We start from the raw sequence: 12990 nt of genomic DNA, 5'->3' as shown, positions 1-12990 counted from the left end.
TTGTATTTCAAATATCAGTAAATATTTGTTTAGTTCGGTCTCAAGTACCAAATTTTGCTCAGTTACCAACTCCTGATTCCTATTCTTGCTTTGACATGAGAATGTTTGAAATTTTCATCGTGGAAAGTTTGAAGAAAAATTTGTCTCCCAAGTTTGAGGTGTCTACTTCTTAAAGCTCCGTCCGCTGTATGTTGATTTATTTTCCATTATTTTTCTCTTGTATGTTACATATATCTTATTTTTCTACTTCAAAAATCATAATGGAATGTGTATATAGTGCAAGATCAACGGTTATGAATATTCAAAATTTATAATGAGTCATACTCTCTAGATTTCATATTTTAACCATAGTCCTTATTGTAATAATTTTACATAAATGAAATGCTAATATATCTTTCTCCCATCACTGATTAAGAAGTACCTGCTTTTCAAGTTCAATACAGTATTGTGTATAACTGGTATTGACTGGCCATGAGGGTAATAATGTACGTTTGTTGCTTGAAGGCCTGAGAGTCGCCCCAAATCAGTGTTCTTGCAACTCTCAAACGTGATGAAAAACAAATGTATGCTGTAACCCAACATATGGCCAGTTAATGTGTGTTTTGTAACACCAATCCCAGATTGGATGTGTGTTTTGTAACACCAATCCCAGATTGGATGTGTGTTTTGTAACACCAATCCCAGATTGGATGTCTGTTTTGTAACACCAATCGTCTGATGAATCGGTCACATTGCATCACGATACATAACCAACATTAATATGTTAGAAATGCTGTGCATTTGAAGGCATAGACAAAGATTGTTGTTGCACATTCACCAAATCCAATCAGATTTATTGTCTTATGAGATGATAAGTTACTTCTTATTGGAATGGTATTGTTGTTTTTAGATTCAAAATACAGACTTGCAAGAAGGAATATATAATACATTACTATGAATTTTTTGTAAAATAATGATGGTCACTTGGAGAATATACGGTATCGGTATATGGGTAGTATAAGTATTGGTATGGTTGCCACAGCCAGAGGGATACTTATCTTATCATGTACATGTGATCTGTGTGTGTGTAAAGACAGGAAGTGAAGGCTTCATGGTGTTTTGTTAGGCAAACAAACACATCCATCTAGGGATTTTATCAGCGTTGCCATGGTAAAACAATAGTTTGCAAGTACTAGCTGTTGTTGCTAAGGGATAATCAGGAGTACCATTTGATTCCTTTTGTTGCCATTGGTTACCAACGGATGTGTACCGTAAGTGATACATCGGAATATATAGATGTGTCATATTTCATACGTACATGTGCAGATGAAAATACATCAAATCATTTGTATTCTCAAAGGAAACAGATAATTCTATTGTTCTGTATTTGCTGGCCAGATAATTTATGAAATGTAACAAAATTGAAAAATAATCTGCAGAACTATCATCTAAACTTTACCTCCAGATTACAAAACTGTTTGAACTCGCATGAATAAAGTGCGAATGATTTGAATATAACTTCTAATATACTAAACATTTGCCACATGGATAAGAGCAAAAACTAGGAGCCTCACACAGACTGTTTTTAATTTAATGTTTGATTCACACTTAAAACTTAATTTGCTAGTACCACAAAAAACCCAATTTGCATAACTTAAATTTGCATAATTTATTATGGTCCCCTTCAATCAGAAGCAAAACCCCCCAAAATTTTCAAGCAGAAAGGGACATCACCCCCTTGTTTGGGAAATCTGGAGAAAACAGTGAGTTTAATATTAATGATTGTAACTGATATGGTTTCAGAGAAGCCATATGGAAAACATTTCTGAGAAAGTGTAAGATGCATAACAAACTATGAGATGTGTTTCATATTACTTGAGTTGAAACGGTCTAATAACAGACACCTCTGTGTACAGTATTTCTACTTTCATTTTGTCAGTATCAGCTGTCTACCGGTACACAAATGTCAGCAGATACTGGAATCTACAGTTATTTTCAGATTAACTGGACATAAAGTAGTCAACTCATACATTTATTAATGTTGTTTGGTAACGTCTCCAGCGACAGACAGGTTTCTGTGAATTCCACGTTTATCTTTTTAAGTCTTCATACAAAATGAGGAGCTATTATCTCAGACACAAAAATGGTTTAATCACAGCCTCTAGGTACCTGCAGCTGTAATTCCATTCCTTGTACACGCTTACCATGTGAGCATCACTATGGAAACTGCTGATTAAACCTTAATGGTAAACCAGTTGAAACATAATAGGACAAGCATTAGGATTTGCAGAAAGCTGGAATTCTTGGTTAGCAGATTGTTGGAAGCACAGCGTGTGGATGACTTGTAATTTAGTACTTATATTTCATGATGATGAATAAAGTCATTGAATACATGCCTTACAGCAATGGGTGTTTTCCTGGAAACCATTCATGATTTCAGAAATGTCTTTAACGTTCACCAGTAGTGTGAAAATTTGGTCAGATTGTCATTTGGAAATAAATCAGTGTTACAGATATGTTTCCTTCATGGGAATACAAGTACTACATAGACCAGAGATGCTAGCGCTGTAGATCTGAAAGTCCCCAAAACACATTTTGCCATTGTGTGAAATGATTACAGTGCTTTGTGATTTGGTGATCTGTGTTTAGAATTTTTATAGTTCATCAAAACTTATTCTTCTTCCTCATAAAATGAGAGTCTGAGAAAAACCATACTGTGTGACCAAAGTGAAAGGTAATCATGTATAGGAAAATAATCTGGAGACATGATAATCATCACATCAAAATATCAATAATTTTACTCACTGTGGATGTGTTTCCAACAATATTTCTCACAAGGAATGATAAACACAAAATGTGCACGTTCATGTTATAGATGTTAGACGTAATCTTCTCATTATCAAAGTAATCCATAGCTAACATGTACACTTTGTGATGCTTAAATCAGTGGTAAAAATGTTGTAAAATATGTTAGTCCAAGACATTTTTAAACTGCAAAGAAGATGCAATGTAAGCTTAAAAAGGTATTTTGTTTAGGAATGTAATCAAATATCTGGTATCATACATGTATGTACCAAACACGGTAACCAAAGTTGCTTTCATGAAAAGACATGTAATATCCTAGCATTATTTTTATCAGCGTATGTGTACATGTGTTTCGTCAATATTTTCTTGCAAGCAAATGTTGATAATTTTGTCACTGGATTGTCACATTCTTTCCCGACACAGTCACAGAGATTTAAAACCTGAGAATTTACTGCTAGATGACAAGAACAATATCCGAGTAGCAGACTTTGGTATGGCTTCATTACAAGTAGAAGGCTCTATGTTAGAAACTAGCTGTGGATCACCCCACTATGCATGTCCTGAAGTTATCAAGGTAAGACACACTTTGCTATCAAAGTCTACTTTTACTTTTCATATATTCACTACCCTGTAGTAATATGCTCTCCATTTCACAGGTTTTGTATCTTAATATTTTTGTGATGTACTTGTATTTTATGGTGGAGTATAGTGAGGGTCAGATTTATTTGATCATAACGGAGTTGGAGTGTATACACACCTTTGTTTAAAAAGAGGTTATTTTTCAAACTGTACATGTGCCTTGCTGTTGAATTTCTTCAGTAGACAACTCCAAAGAAATCTGTCCCAAAGCAACCCATCTTCTTGCTGCACCCTGAAAACTATTCTTTGAAACTCTTCCACTCTACCAAAAGACGATACAGTACAAAGTTTTTGCCACAGTATCCATACCGGTACATGTACCGGTATGCAGTGTAACACAGGCCCTCTAGTGGCAGATGTCATATAATCTTTGTAATACTTTCCATTCATTACTGCTGTAGCCACAGGGCATTGTAACCAAACTATTCTGTAACACAGTGTTTCATTGTCCTGTACATAATCCCAGTCTCAATGAGGTACCCCTGTATTAACAAGTGAATTTAAGGGTTGCTAACGTTGCTGTAGTTTGGTGTTCTAATGATATGGTAATGTACTGTATCCAGGGCTTTGAGGTGGAAACAGCTCTTTAGTAAACCTTAATCCCATGGGCCTTAGGAACACCAAACTATAGAAGGCAGTTCAAACAAATTTACATTGGTACAGAACCAGGGATTCATCAAGTATGGAATACATTCTATGACCCTTTGAATCAAGATATTCACAATTGTTTCAAATAAGAAATTCCTGTTTAGAATACAGAGAAATGGTGAACAAGTATCAGACTGTTTTAAACAAAAGCTTTCATTCATTCCAAATCTACTACTGTACCGTTAAATAAATCTGAACCGTCCACACTGCACTGCCCAACACAGCCACTGGTGTATCTGAACCCTGGTACTTGACACTTTCCTGTATACCGTATAGGTCCAACACTGAAACAACAGCAAGCAAAGAATGACATACAGAGGGGTACTGTGAACTGTAACTGCTTCAAGCTTTGAATTTTATGATAAAAATAATTATTTGAAATATTTCATGAGATCAAAACAATAGCAAAGTAGTCACATTTCAGTGTCAGCTCAATCTTGTACAAGTACCCAATGCAAAGTGATTTTGGGCTGTTCAATATTCCAACAATATATCAATATTGATTCAAGTTTTCTGCATTTTTTCATTGATTTCATTTTTCATTCCAGGGTGAGAAGTACGACGGAAGAAGAGCTGATATTTGGTCATCAGGAGTTATTTTATATGCATTACTTGTGGTAAGTGTGCTTGGTATTTGAAAGAGGTCAAAGGTCATTTCTGCTATGGTCAGTTCCAACAGTTAGGCAAATAAGTACTGGATTTTATTCTCCTAATTTAATGACAGTTTTCAGTCAGATACTTGTCATCTTTCATTTTTTTGTTAAAGTTTTCCCCTTGTATTCCATCAGGTGCCATAATTCTTTGATTTTTACTCGGAATAATTGCAGCATTTTAACAAACTGAGAATGAATGTAGCACTATCTGATTGGTTCAGTTTTCATGAACTTTGTGAAAAAGGTCAGTTTTAGACTGACGTATTAGGAATACCAGTATATTGAAAATCAGAGGCACATCAAAGTGTTGTTATAATTCTATAGTGAAAAATGATCAACAAAACCTGTGTATTCACTTGCTATGTCTTCTTATACGGTATCTTAGATAATTTTGCAGCCACAACAAAGCCTACATATGGTGATGATGGAGCATCATAGATATATAATGCCAAGTTGTCAGATTTGACAAAAATGACTTTGATTTCATTTCATTTCCCAGGGTGCCTTGCCTTTTGACGATGACAATTTACGTAACTTACTAGAGAAAGTGAAGCGAGGAGTTTTCCATATACCTCATTTTGTACCACCAGAGTGTCAGCATTTATTACGAGGCTTGATTGAAATCAATCCAAGCAAGAGATTCACAGTGAGTATATCAGTTCTTGTTGTGGAGTCTAAAGATACATGGAATTACACAGATCTGTGCTGATTTATGTTTCTGAATATACTTGACATTTGAATCTAATTGAAACTTTTGGAATGTAAATTCTATTTCATTCTGTATTTTTAATGTGTGTTCAGAAACTGAGAAATATTGTAGTTTAATTTGAATCATTAGAAAGATTTTATTTTTCTTTGTGTTTTTCAGATTGAACAAATTACAAAGCACCCATGGTTTGTTGCGTAAGTACACAGTATTGACTTTATAGTGATGAAGTAGAAACTTGAAAAGGACATCAGTATCTGTAGAACATGAATTTGCCATGTGTGGGAATGCAATCATCTGTAGAACATGAATTTGCCATGTGTGGGAATGCAATCATCTGTAGAACATGAATTTGCCATGTGTGGGAATGCAATCATCTGTAGAACATGAATTTGCCATGTGTGGGAATGCAATCATCTGTAGAACATGAATTTGCCATGTGTGGGAATGCAGATCATCTGTAGAACATGAATTTGCCATATGTGGGAATGCAAATAAGTGAGAGAATATCAAAGTCAAGGAATAGTCAATTTGTTTGTACATTGTTTTATTGTCAATCTTGTGTCATAAGTATGGTGTGTATTGATGGCCACCCTATGCATTCTGGGAGTGGTTCTCTGTTGAAGTCAGTCACAGGTTTTCACTAACATGTTGGTTTATCTCATTGACATTGTAGGGGTGTGAAGGGAGACATTGAGTTGATGTTACCAATGACACAAGTTGTACAGGTAAGATTTCATCACTGCTGTGATTCTGATATTCACTGGAGCCAATTTTAAAGACACAATGGCTATTCCTTTTTATAATTTTTATTTGTTCTATAAAACAAATACATTGTCTTGTTTTTCTTCTCAGAGAATATTGCAATACAAACTACAAGCCTTGCTGACACAATATTTTTTGTGTAATATGCTATTGTTTACAAATAAATAGGTGTATGACAAGAAGCATTCACTTTGCCCTTAGTGTTAGTATTACATGTAGGTTTACTGTTGTTGCACTTTACCTTCTCTCTCCTTGCCACAAACTTTAAATGTAATTTGGCCGCTAATTGTGGATAGCTTCATCATCACAGAAAAACAAAAGTAGTGTATAGATTTTATGCAAGAGGGCGCTCTTCAAAAAGTTACAATCCTTTTTCACTAGAACATCGAAATGTCATCTAGCTGACATGTAACTTGTTTTACCTATCATATGATATATACTTTTGAGCAGTACCGATAGATAAGCACTATCAATTTACAATCCTTTATTTTGTAAATTTACAGACACACATAATTCCAACTCAATCAGAGCTAGACAGAGATGTTCTTGCAAGTATGAACTCTCTAGGTTGTTTTAAAGACAAAGAAAAATTGGTTTCAGAGCTTCTTAACCCAAAGTAAGTACACTTTTTCATCACGGTTGTTGTTGTGCATTGTCATGAATAATTATTTTTGAACTTGGCATTCGTTTGTTTTTCTAGTCATTTGCCATTTTCCTGTCAAACTTTGATACAAAGTCACATTTTTTTTCATGTGTATGCAGCCTTTTTAATAAAAAAGCAGCAGCTGTGTACAGAATGCGTCTACCTTCAGAATGATAAATACTGGTAGAACATCAGTTTGTTATTTATTGTAACTTTTAGTTTCTGATGTCTTTTGTGAAAAACTGACACTGATTCACATCACATGTTCAAGTGGAAATAGTTGATGATACTTCTCATTACAGGACACACTATCAAACAGTAACCAAGGTGATTCATAAAGCAATTCATTGATGATACATACTGTAATGTCAATGACAACCATTTTAATCCTTGACATCTGGTATTTTTATACATCTCTACTCTTGACAGACACAACACAGAAAAGGTAGTTTACTTTCTGCTGTTAGATCGAAAACACAGAAAACCTAGCCAAGAAGATGAAATAGAAGTTAGACATAGAAGTCATTCAGGTAGATCTATTTGTGTTCCTTTTGATGTAAAGTTACAATGCTTTTTTCATTGGATTAATTTTGCTAACCAGAACTAAATCATCAGGTGTTTGGGTGTAACACATACATTTGAAGAATTTGAACACAAAGTGTGTAGAGGCATAGCATGCAAATGATTTGATGACTCCAAGGAGAGTGTTGTTGCAGTGTTTCAGATAACGCCTGAGTATCCATGGTAAATTTTACCAGGGTTCCCCAGTCATGATGGGGTTCCCCGAGATATACTAATGAACTCCTATTAGGAAACAACAAAATAAGTACCACTGCCCCAAAACAATTTAATCTATGAACTGGTACCAAAACCTAGCAATAACAATTGTTGAATTTGTATTTGTAGGTGACCCACCAGGAAGAGAGTGGATTCATTTGAGGGCAAGCGACGACCAGCAAGGTCATCACTGGACACTGTGATGCAAGGCTATACGCCAGCACAGGGATCACCTGTACATGCAAGGAGAGCCATTGATATATCTCAGGGACGATCAGGGTAAGAAAATATCTCTGATACATGGTACAGCAGACATGGTGATAGGTACACTGACAGATCCCATGACATAGACCTTAACAGAAATATTGTTACAGTACCAGTGCGGTATATTATGTCCCAAATACTGACACACTATAGAGTAGATGTGGTGACATGTAATGCTGTCATATGAGGGGGACAAATGGTAGAATGGTTTCAGAGACAGTTACCTATGTTGCAAAACTTTACCAAAAAAACACGAATGGAGGTTATATGGCGATAATAATCCTGGTAGTAATTTGTTTTCGAGTTCTCATATCAGTGTTATTCTTGTATAGTGCCACATATCGTACATGTTTATTGCCAGATAGAAGACAAAGCAAAGCTGAAAAATACTTTAACCCAGTATGCTTGTTTATTTGTTGAGATCTTTAGAATCAAGTAGCTTATATGTTACATCCATCAGAGTAGAAGTGATTTTGTTTGTGTTTGTGTTCATTTTCAGATCACGAAGTCTAACCAATAGCCCAGTACCATCACCTGTTGGTAGTCCAAAGCACTCACCCAGACCCATTGATGCTGGCCATGCTATCAGGAATTCAAGTCCAGTGACAACTCCACCAGGAAGTCCAGGACCACAGCAAGCACAGTGGAAAACTAGACTCACTACAATCAAAAATTCATTTCTGGGATCACCAAGATTTCATCGAAGGAAGTTACAGACACCGGCCGAGGAACTCTCTCTTACTCCAGATTCATCTCCTGAGTTAGTTCTTCTTGAATTTTATCCTTTCAGTGAAATGTTTTATTCAAATTATGTTTTATTACAGGGATTTAGCATAGTGATCAAACTGAAAACAATTATATTGGTCAGCATATTAAAACCATAGCACTGAAGGAAGAGGCCTTTTCATTATTCAAATTTCTTTCTGTCAGTGATATTTTCATAAATCTTATGAGAAAAGAGCTGTTCACAATGTGTGTAAAATTCTTAACAGCGCAAGCTCACAGAGTTTCATGAAAATCTTTGCAAGCTGCTAGTCCGTGGGCTAGAGGGGGTCTACGTGCACCCCCCCCCACAGGATAACAACCTGTATTTTTCAGAACCCTTGGGATCCCTAGAATACGAAATGGAATTTTAACAGAAAAAATATAGGGACGCAATAGCTGTTATGGTCATGTTTTGAAGGGTACCGCAAAATCACGATTTTCCAAGCCAAATGCATTTTTGTCAAATCTGTCTTCTTGTAAGTCATGTACTGAGCTCATTTTTTAACATAAGCTCACTTGATTGGTATCATTAGAAGGGAATTTATTCCTCTTTAAGATGACATATTGCATTATGCAATATCTGCTACAGTTTTTGTCAAATATAACCAAAACTTACCCCTTACCCCAAAATTTAACATTACAAATTACAGAAAATCTCAAATTCTACCAATTTTTTTAGCTAGGCATAATAAAAAATGTTGATACAGGGACATGTCAGAAATATGAAACAGACTTTTAACAGAAAAATATTGGGAATCTACATCTGTAACAGTCATATTTTGAAGGGTACGCAAAATCATAGTGTAGCAGATTTGTATGTATTTTTGTTAAATTTGTCTTCTTATAAGTTATCTGCTGAGCTTGTTGTTGAATATAACCAGGCTTTTTAGGTATGATTAGAAAGATAATTTACTAATCTTTAGAATGACATGTTGTAACATGCAATATCTTCTATAGTTTTCATGATATGTAACCAAAACTTACCCCATACCCCAAAGTTTACATTGAAAATTTCAGTCATAGCTAAAACCAAATTCTACCATTATTTAAGCTTGACACAAAAAATCTGGCCGTTTTTGCTATTAAATCTGTTTTATTTGGTACAGGGACATGTGAGAAATATGAAATAGACTTTTAACAGGAAAAATATTAGGAATGTACATCTGTAACAGTCATATTTTGAAGGGTACCTCAAAATCATAGTGTTGCAGATTTGCATGCAGTTTTGTTGAAATTGTCTTCTTATAAGTTATCTGCTGAGCTTAGTTTTGAATATAACCTGGCTTGTTAGGTATGATTAGAAAGATAATTTACTAATCTTTAGAATGACATGTTGTAACATGCAATATTTTCTATTTTCTATTTTCTATTTCTGAGCTTATGTTAAAAAATGAGCTCAGTACATGACTTACAAGAAGACAGATTTGACGAAAATGCATTTGGCTTGGAAAATCGTGATTTTGCGGTACCCTTCAAAACATGACATAACAGCTATTGCGTCCCTATATTTTTTCTGTTAAAATTCCATTTCGTATTCTAGGGATCCCAAGGGTTCTGAAAAATACAGGTTTGTTATCCTGTGGGGGGGGGTGCACGTAGACCCCCTCTAGCCCACGGACTATGCCTAAGTGGTGTCTGAATGCATAAACTTCACTGAGTTTGTGTAGCCTTCTTAAACCTCAATGTAGTTGTTGTTGTCATTTTGTTTTACTCTATTGAAAGCAGTGTCACTTTTTGCAATCATCCTAGTGTTTAGAAGTTTATGTAGTATAATCAACTTTCTTTTTGTGTTCATTTGTAGGCTATCAAAGAAATCTTGGTTTGGAAGTCTTATAGGAGGTGACAGAGAAGATAGTGTCTGTATGATAATACGTGACAAATCATTAAATGTTATCAAAGCAGATATAGTACATGCATTCTTAACGGTAAGCTTTATGCTATCTCTCTTCAAATAAAACATCAACATTATTCTTAACGGTAAGCTTTATGCTATCTCTCTTCAAATAAAACATCAACATTTTCACATTTGTCATCCAGCATCATCCATGTGGTTACATCAAAAGGCCAGTAACTGTAACTTTTGATGATATTTTTTTTGACAATTTTTGTTGATTATGTCAACTCTAATTTCTAGATCTACTCCTCAAAGCATGTTGAGATACACACTGTCACATCAATTCAGCCTGGACAAGTCTAGATTGCATAGTTGACATGTGAATTCTGGTCAAGCTAGAATTCAAATGATAGCAATAACAGTGTATTTTAAACATATAGACACTGTATTAACGTGCTTGAATAGTAGGTGTTGAATGTAAAGTGACGTTCATTTTTTGTGTGAGTTTTTGGACCCTGTACAAAAACGAAATGACAATCCTGAATTTATCTCAGGGTGTGTGTACAATGACTTGATTTTGATGCTGATTTGAATGTTTTGACCTGTGACAAGGGTTTACCACTCACAATATCCATTTTATTTTCTATTATCAGTTACCACAATATCCATTGTATTTTCTATTATCAGTTACCAGATTTGACCCACAGTGTGCATTCTCCAACTGCATTCAAAGCCGAGTACAAACGACCTGGTGGAAGTATGTTTACAAAGTCAATACGATTTCAAATTGAAATTGTACCGCATGAAAGGGAAACTAGCAAAGGCAGTGTTGCACATATTGTCAATTTCTTACTTATATCAGGTAAGTTGAAAACAGAATATTGATTTCAATATGAAAGAAGTACCCGGGTAGTGAGTGAAGTACCCATGTAGTGAGTGAAGTACCCATGTAGTGAGTGAAGTACCCAGGTAGTGAGTGAAGTACCCATGTAGTGAGTAAAGTACCCAGGTACATGTAGAGAGTGAAATACCCAGGTAGTGAGTGAAGTACCCAGGTAGTGAGTAAAGTTCCCAGGTAGTGAGTGAAGTACCCATGTAGTGAGTGAAGTACCCAGTAGTGAGTGAAGTACCCAGGTAGTGAGTGAAGTACCCATGTAGTGAGTGAAGTACCCGGGTAGTGAGTGAAGTACCCAGGTAGTGAGTGAAGTACCCATGTAGTGAGTGAAGTACCCAGGTAGTGAGTGAAGTACCCAGGTAGTGAGTGAAGTACCTGGGTAGTGAGTGAAGTACCCGGGTAGTGAGTGAAGTACCCATGTAGCGAGTAAAGTACCCAGGTACATGTAGAGAGTGAAATACCCAGGTAGTGAGTGAAGTACCCAGGTAGTGAGTAAAGTTCCCAGGTAGTGAGTGAAGTACCCATGTAGTCAATGAAGTACCCAGATACATGTAGAGAGTGAAGTACGCATGTACCATAGTGAGTGAAGTACCCAGGTAGTGAATGAAGTACCCAGGTAGTGAGTGAAGTACCCATGTAGTGAGTGAAGTACCCAGGTAGTGAGTGAAGTACCCGGGTAGTGAGTGAAGTACCCGGGTAGTGAGTGAAGTACCCATGTAGTGAGTGAAGTAGCCGGTAGTGAGTGAAGTACCCGGGTAATGAGTGAAGTACCCTGGTAGTGAGTGAAGTACCCATGTAGTGAGTGAAGTACCCAGGTAGTGAGTGAAGTACCCGGGTAGTGAGTGAAGTACCCGGGTAGTGAGTGAAGTACCCATGTAGTGAGTGAAGTACCCATGTAGTGAGTGAAGTACCCAGGTACATGTAGAGAGTGAAGTACCCAGGTAGTGAGTGAAGTACCCAGGTAGTGAGTGAAGTACCCATGTAGCGAGTGAAGTACCCAGGTTGTGAGTGAAGTACCCAGGTAGTGAGTGAAGTACCCATGTAGAGAGTGAAGTACCCGGGTAGTGAGTGAAGTACCCAGGTAGTGAGTGAAATACCCAGGTAGTGAGTGAAGTACCCAGGTAGAGAGTGAAGTACCCAGGTACATGTAGAGAGTGAAGTACCCATGCAGTGAGTGAAGGACCCAGGTAGTGAGTGAAGTACCCGGGTAGTGAGTGAAGTACCCGGGTAGTGAGTGAAGTACCCGGGTAGTGAGTGAAGTACCCGGGTAGTGAGTGAAGTACCCATGTAGTGAGTGAAGTACCCAGGTAGTGAGTGAAGTACCCAGGTAGTGAGTGAAGTACCCATGTAGTGAGTGAAGTACCCAGGTAGTGAGTGAAGTACCCGGGTAGTGAGTGAAGTACCCATGTAGTGAGTGAAGTACCCATGTAGTGAGTGAAATACCCAGGTAGTGAGTGAAGTACCCAGGTACATGTAGAGAGTGAAGTACCCAGGTAGTGAGTGAAGTGCCCAGGTAGTGAGTGAAGTACCCATGTAGAGAGTGAAGTACCCGGGTAGTGAGTGAAGTACCCAGGTAGTGAGTGAAATACCCAGGTAGTGAGTGAAGTACCCATTGCA

At 36.7% G+C, this 12990-nt stretch overlaps 1 protein-coding gene across 1 annotated transcript in view; it reads left to right on the top strand.

Annotated features, from left to right (window-relative positions):
• LOC139145930 (serine/threonine-protein kinase BRSK2-like) overlaps nt 1-12990 on the top strand; it is an 83360-nt gene that overhangs the window by 62347 nt on the left and 8023 nt on the right. Inside the window, exons 5-16 of the mRNA XM_070717378.1 lie at nt 3208-3358; nt 4620-4688; nt 5224-5370; nt 5593-5627; nt 6107-6158; nt 6699-6811; nt 7268-7368; nt 7745-7815; nt 8241-8278; nt 8379-8639; nt 10446-10569; nt 11166-11340. Coding sequence (XP_070573479.1) covers nt 3208-3358; nt 4620-4688; nt 5224-5370; nt 5593-5627; nt 6107-6158; nt 6699-6811; nt 7268-7368; nt 7745-7815; nt 8241-8278; nt 8379-8639; nt 10446-10569; nt 11166-11340 — 1337 coding nt within the window. The remainder of the gene's footprint in view (nt 1-3207; nt 3359-4619; nt 4689-5223; nt 5371-5592; nt 5628-6106; nt 6159-6698; nt 6812-7267; nt 7369-7744; nt 7816-8240; nt 8279-8378; nt 8640-10445; nt 10570-11165; nt 11341-12990) is intronic.

Source organism: Ptychodera flava, chromosome 1, assembly GCF_041260155.1.
Source record: "Ptychodera flava strain L36383 chromosome 1, AS_Pfla_20210202, whole genome shotgun sequence".
In the NCBI taxonomy this organism is placed as follows: domain Eukaryota; kingdom Metazoa; phylum Hemichordata; class Enteropneusta; family Ptychoderidae; genus Ptychodera; species Ptychodera flava.
This window is presented reverse-complemented; position numbering and strand designations above follow the sequence as displayed.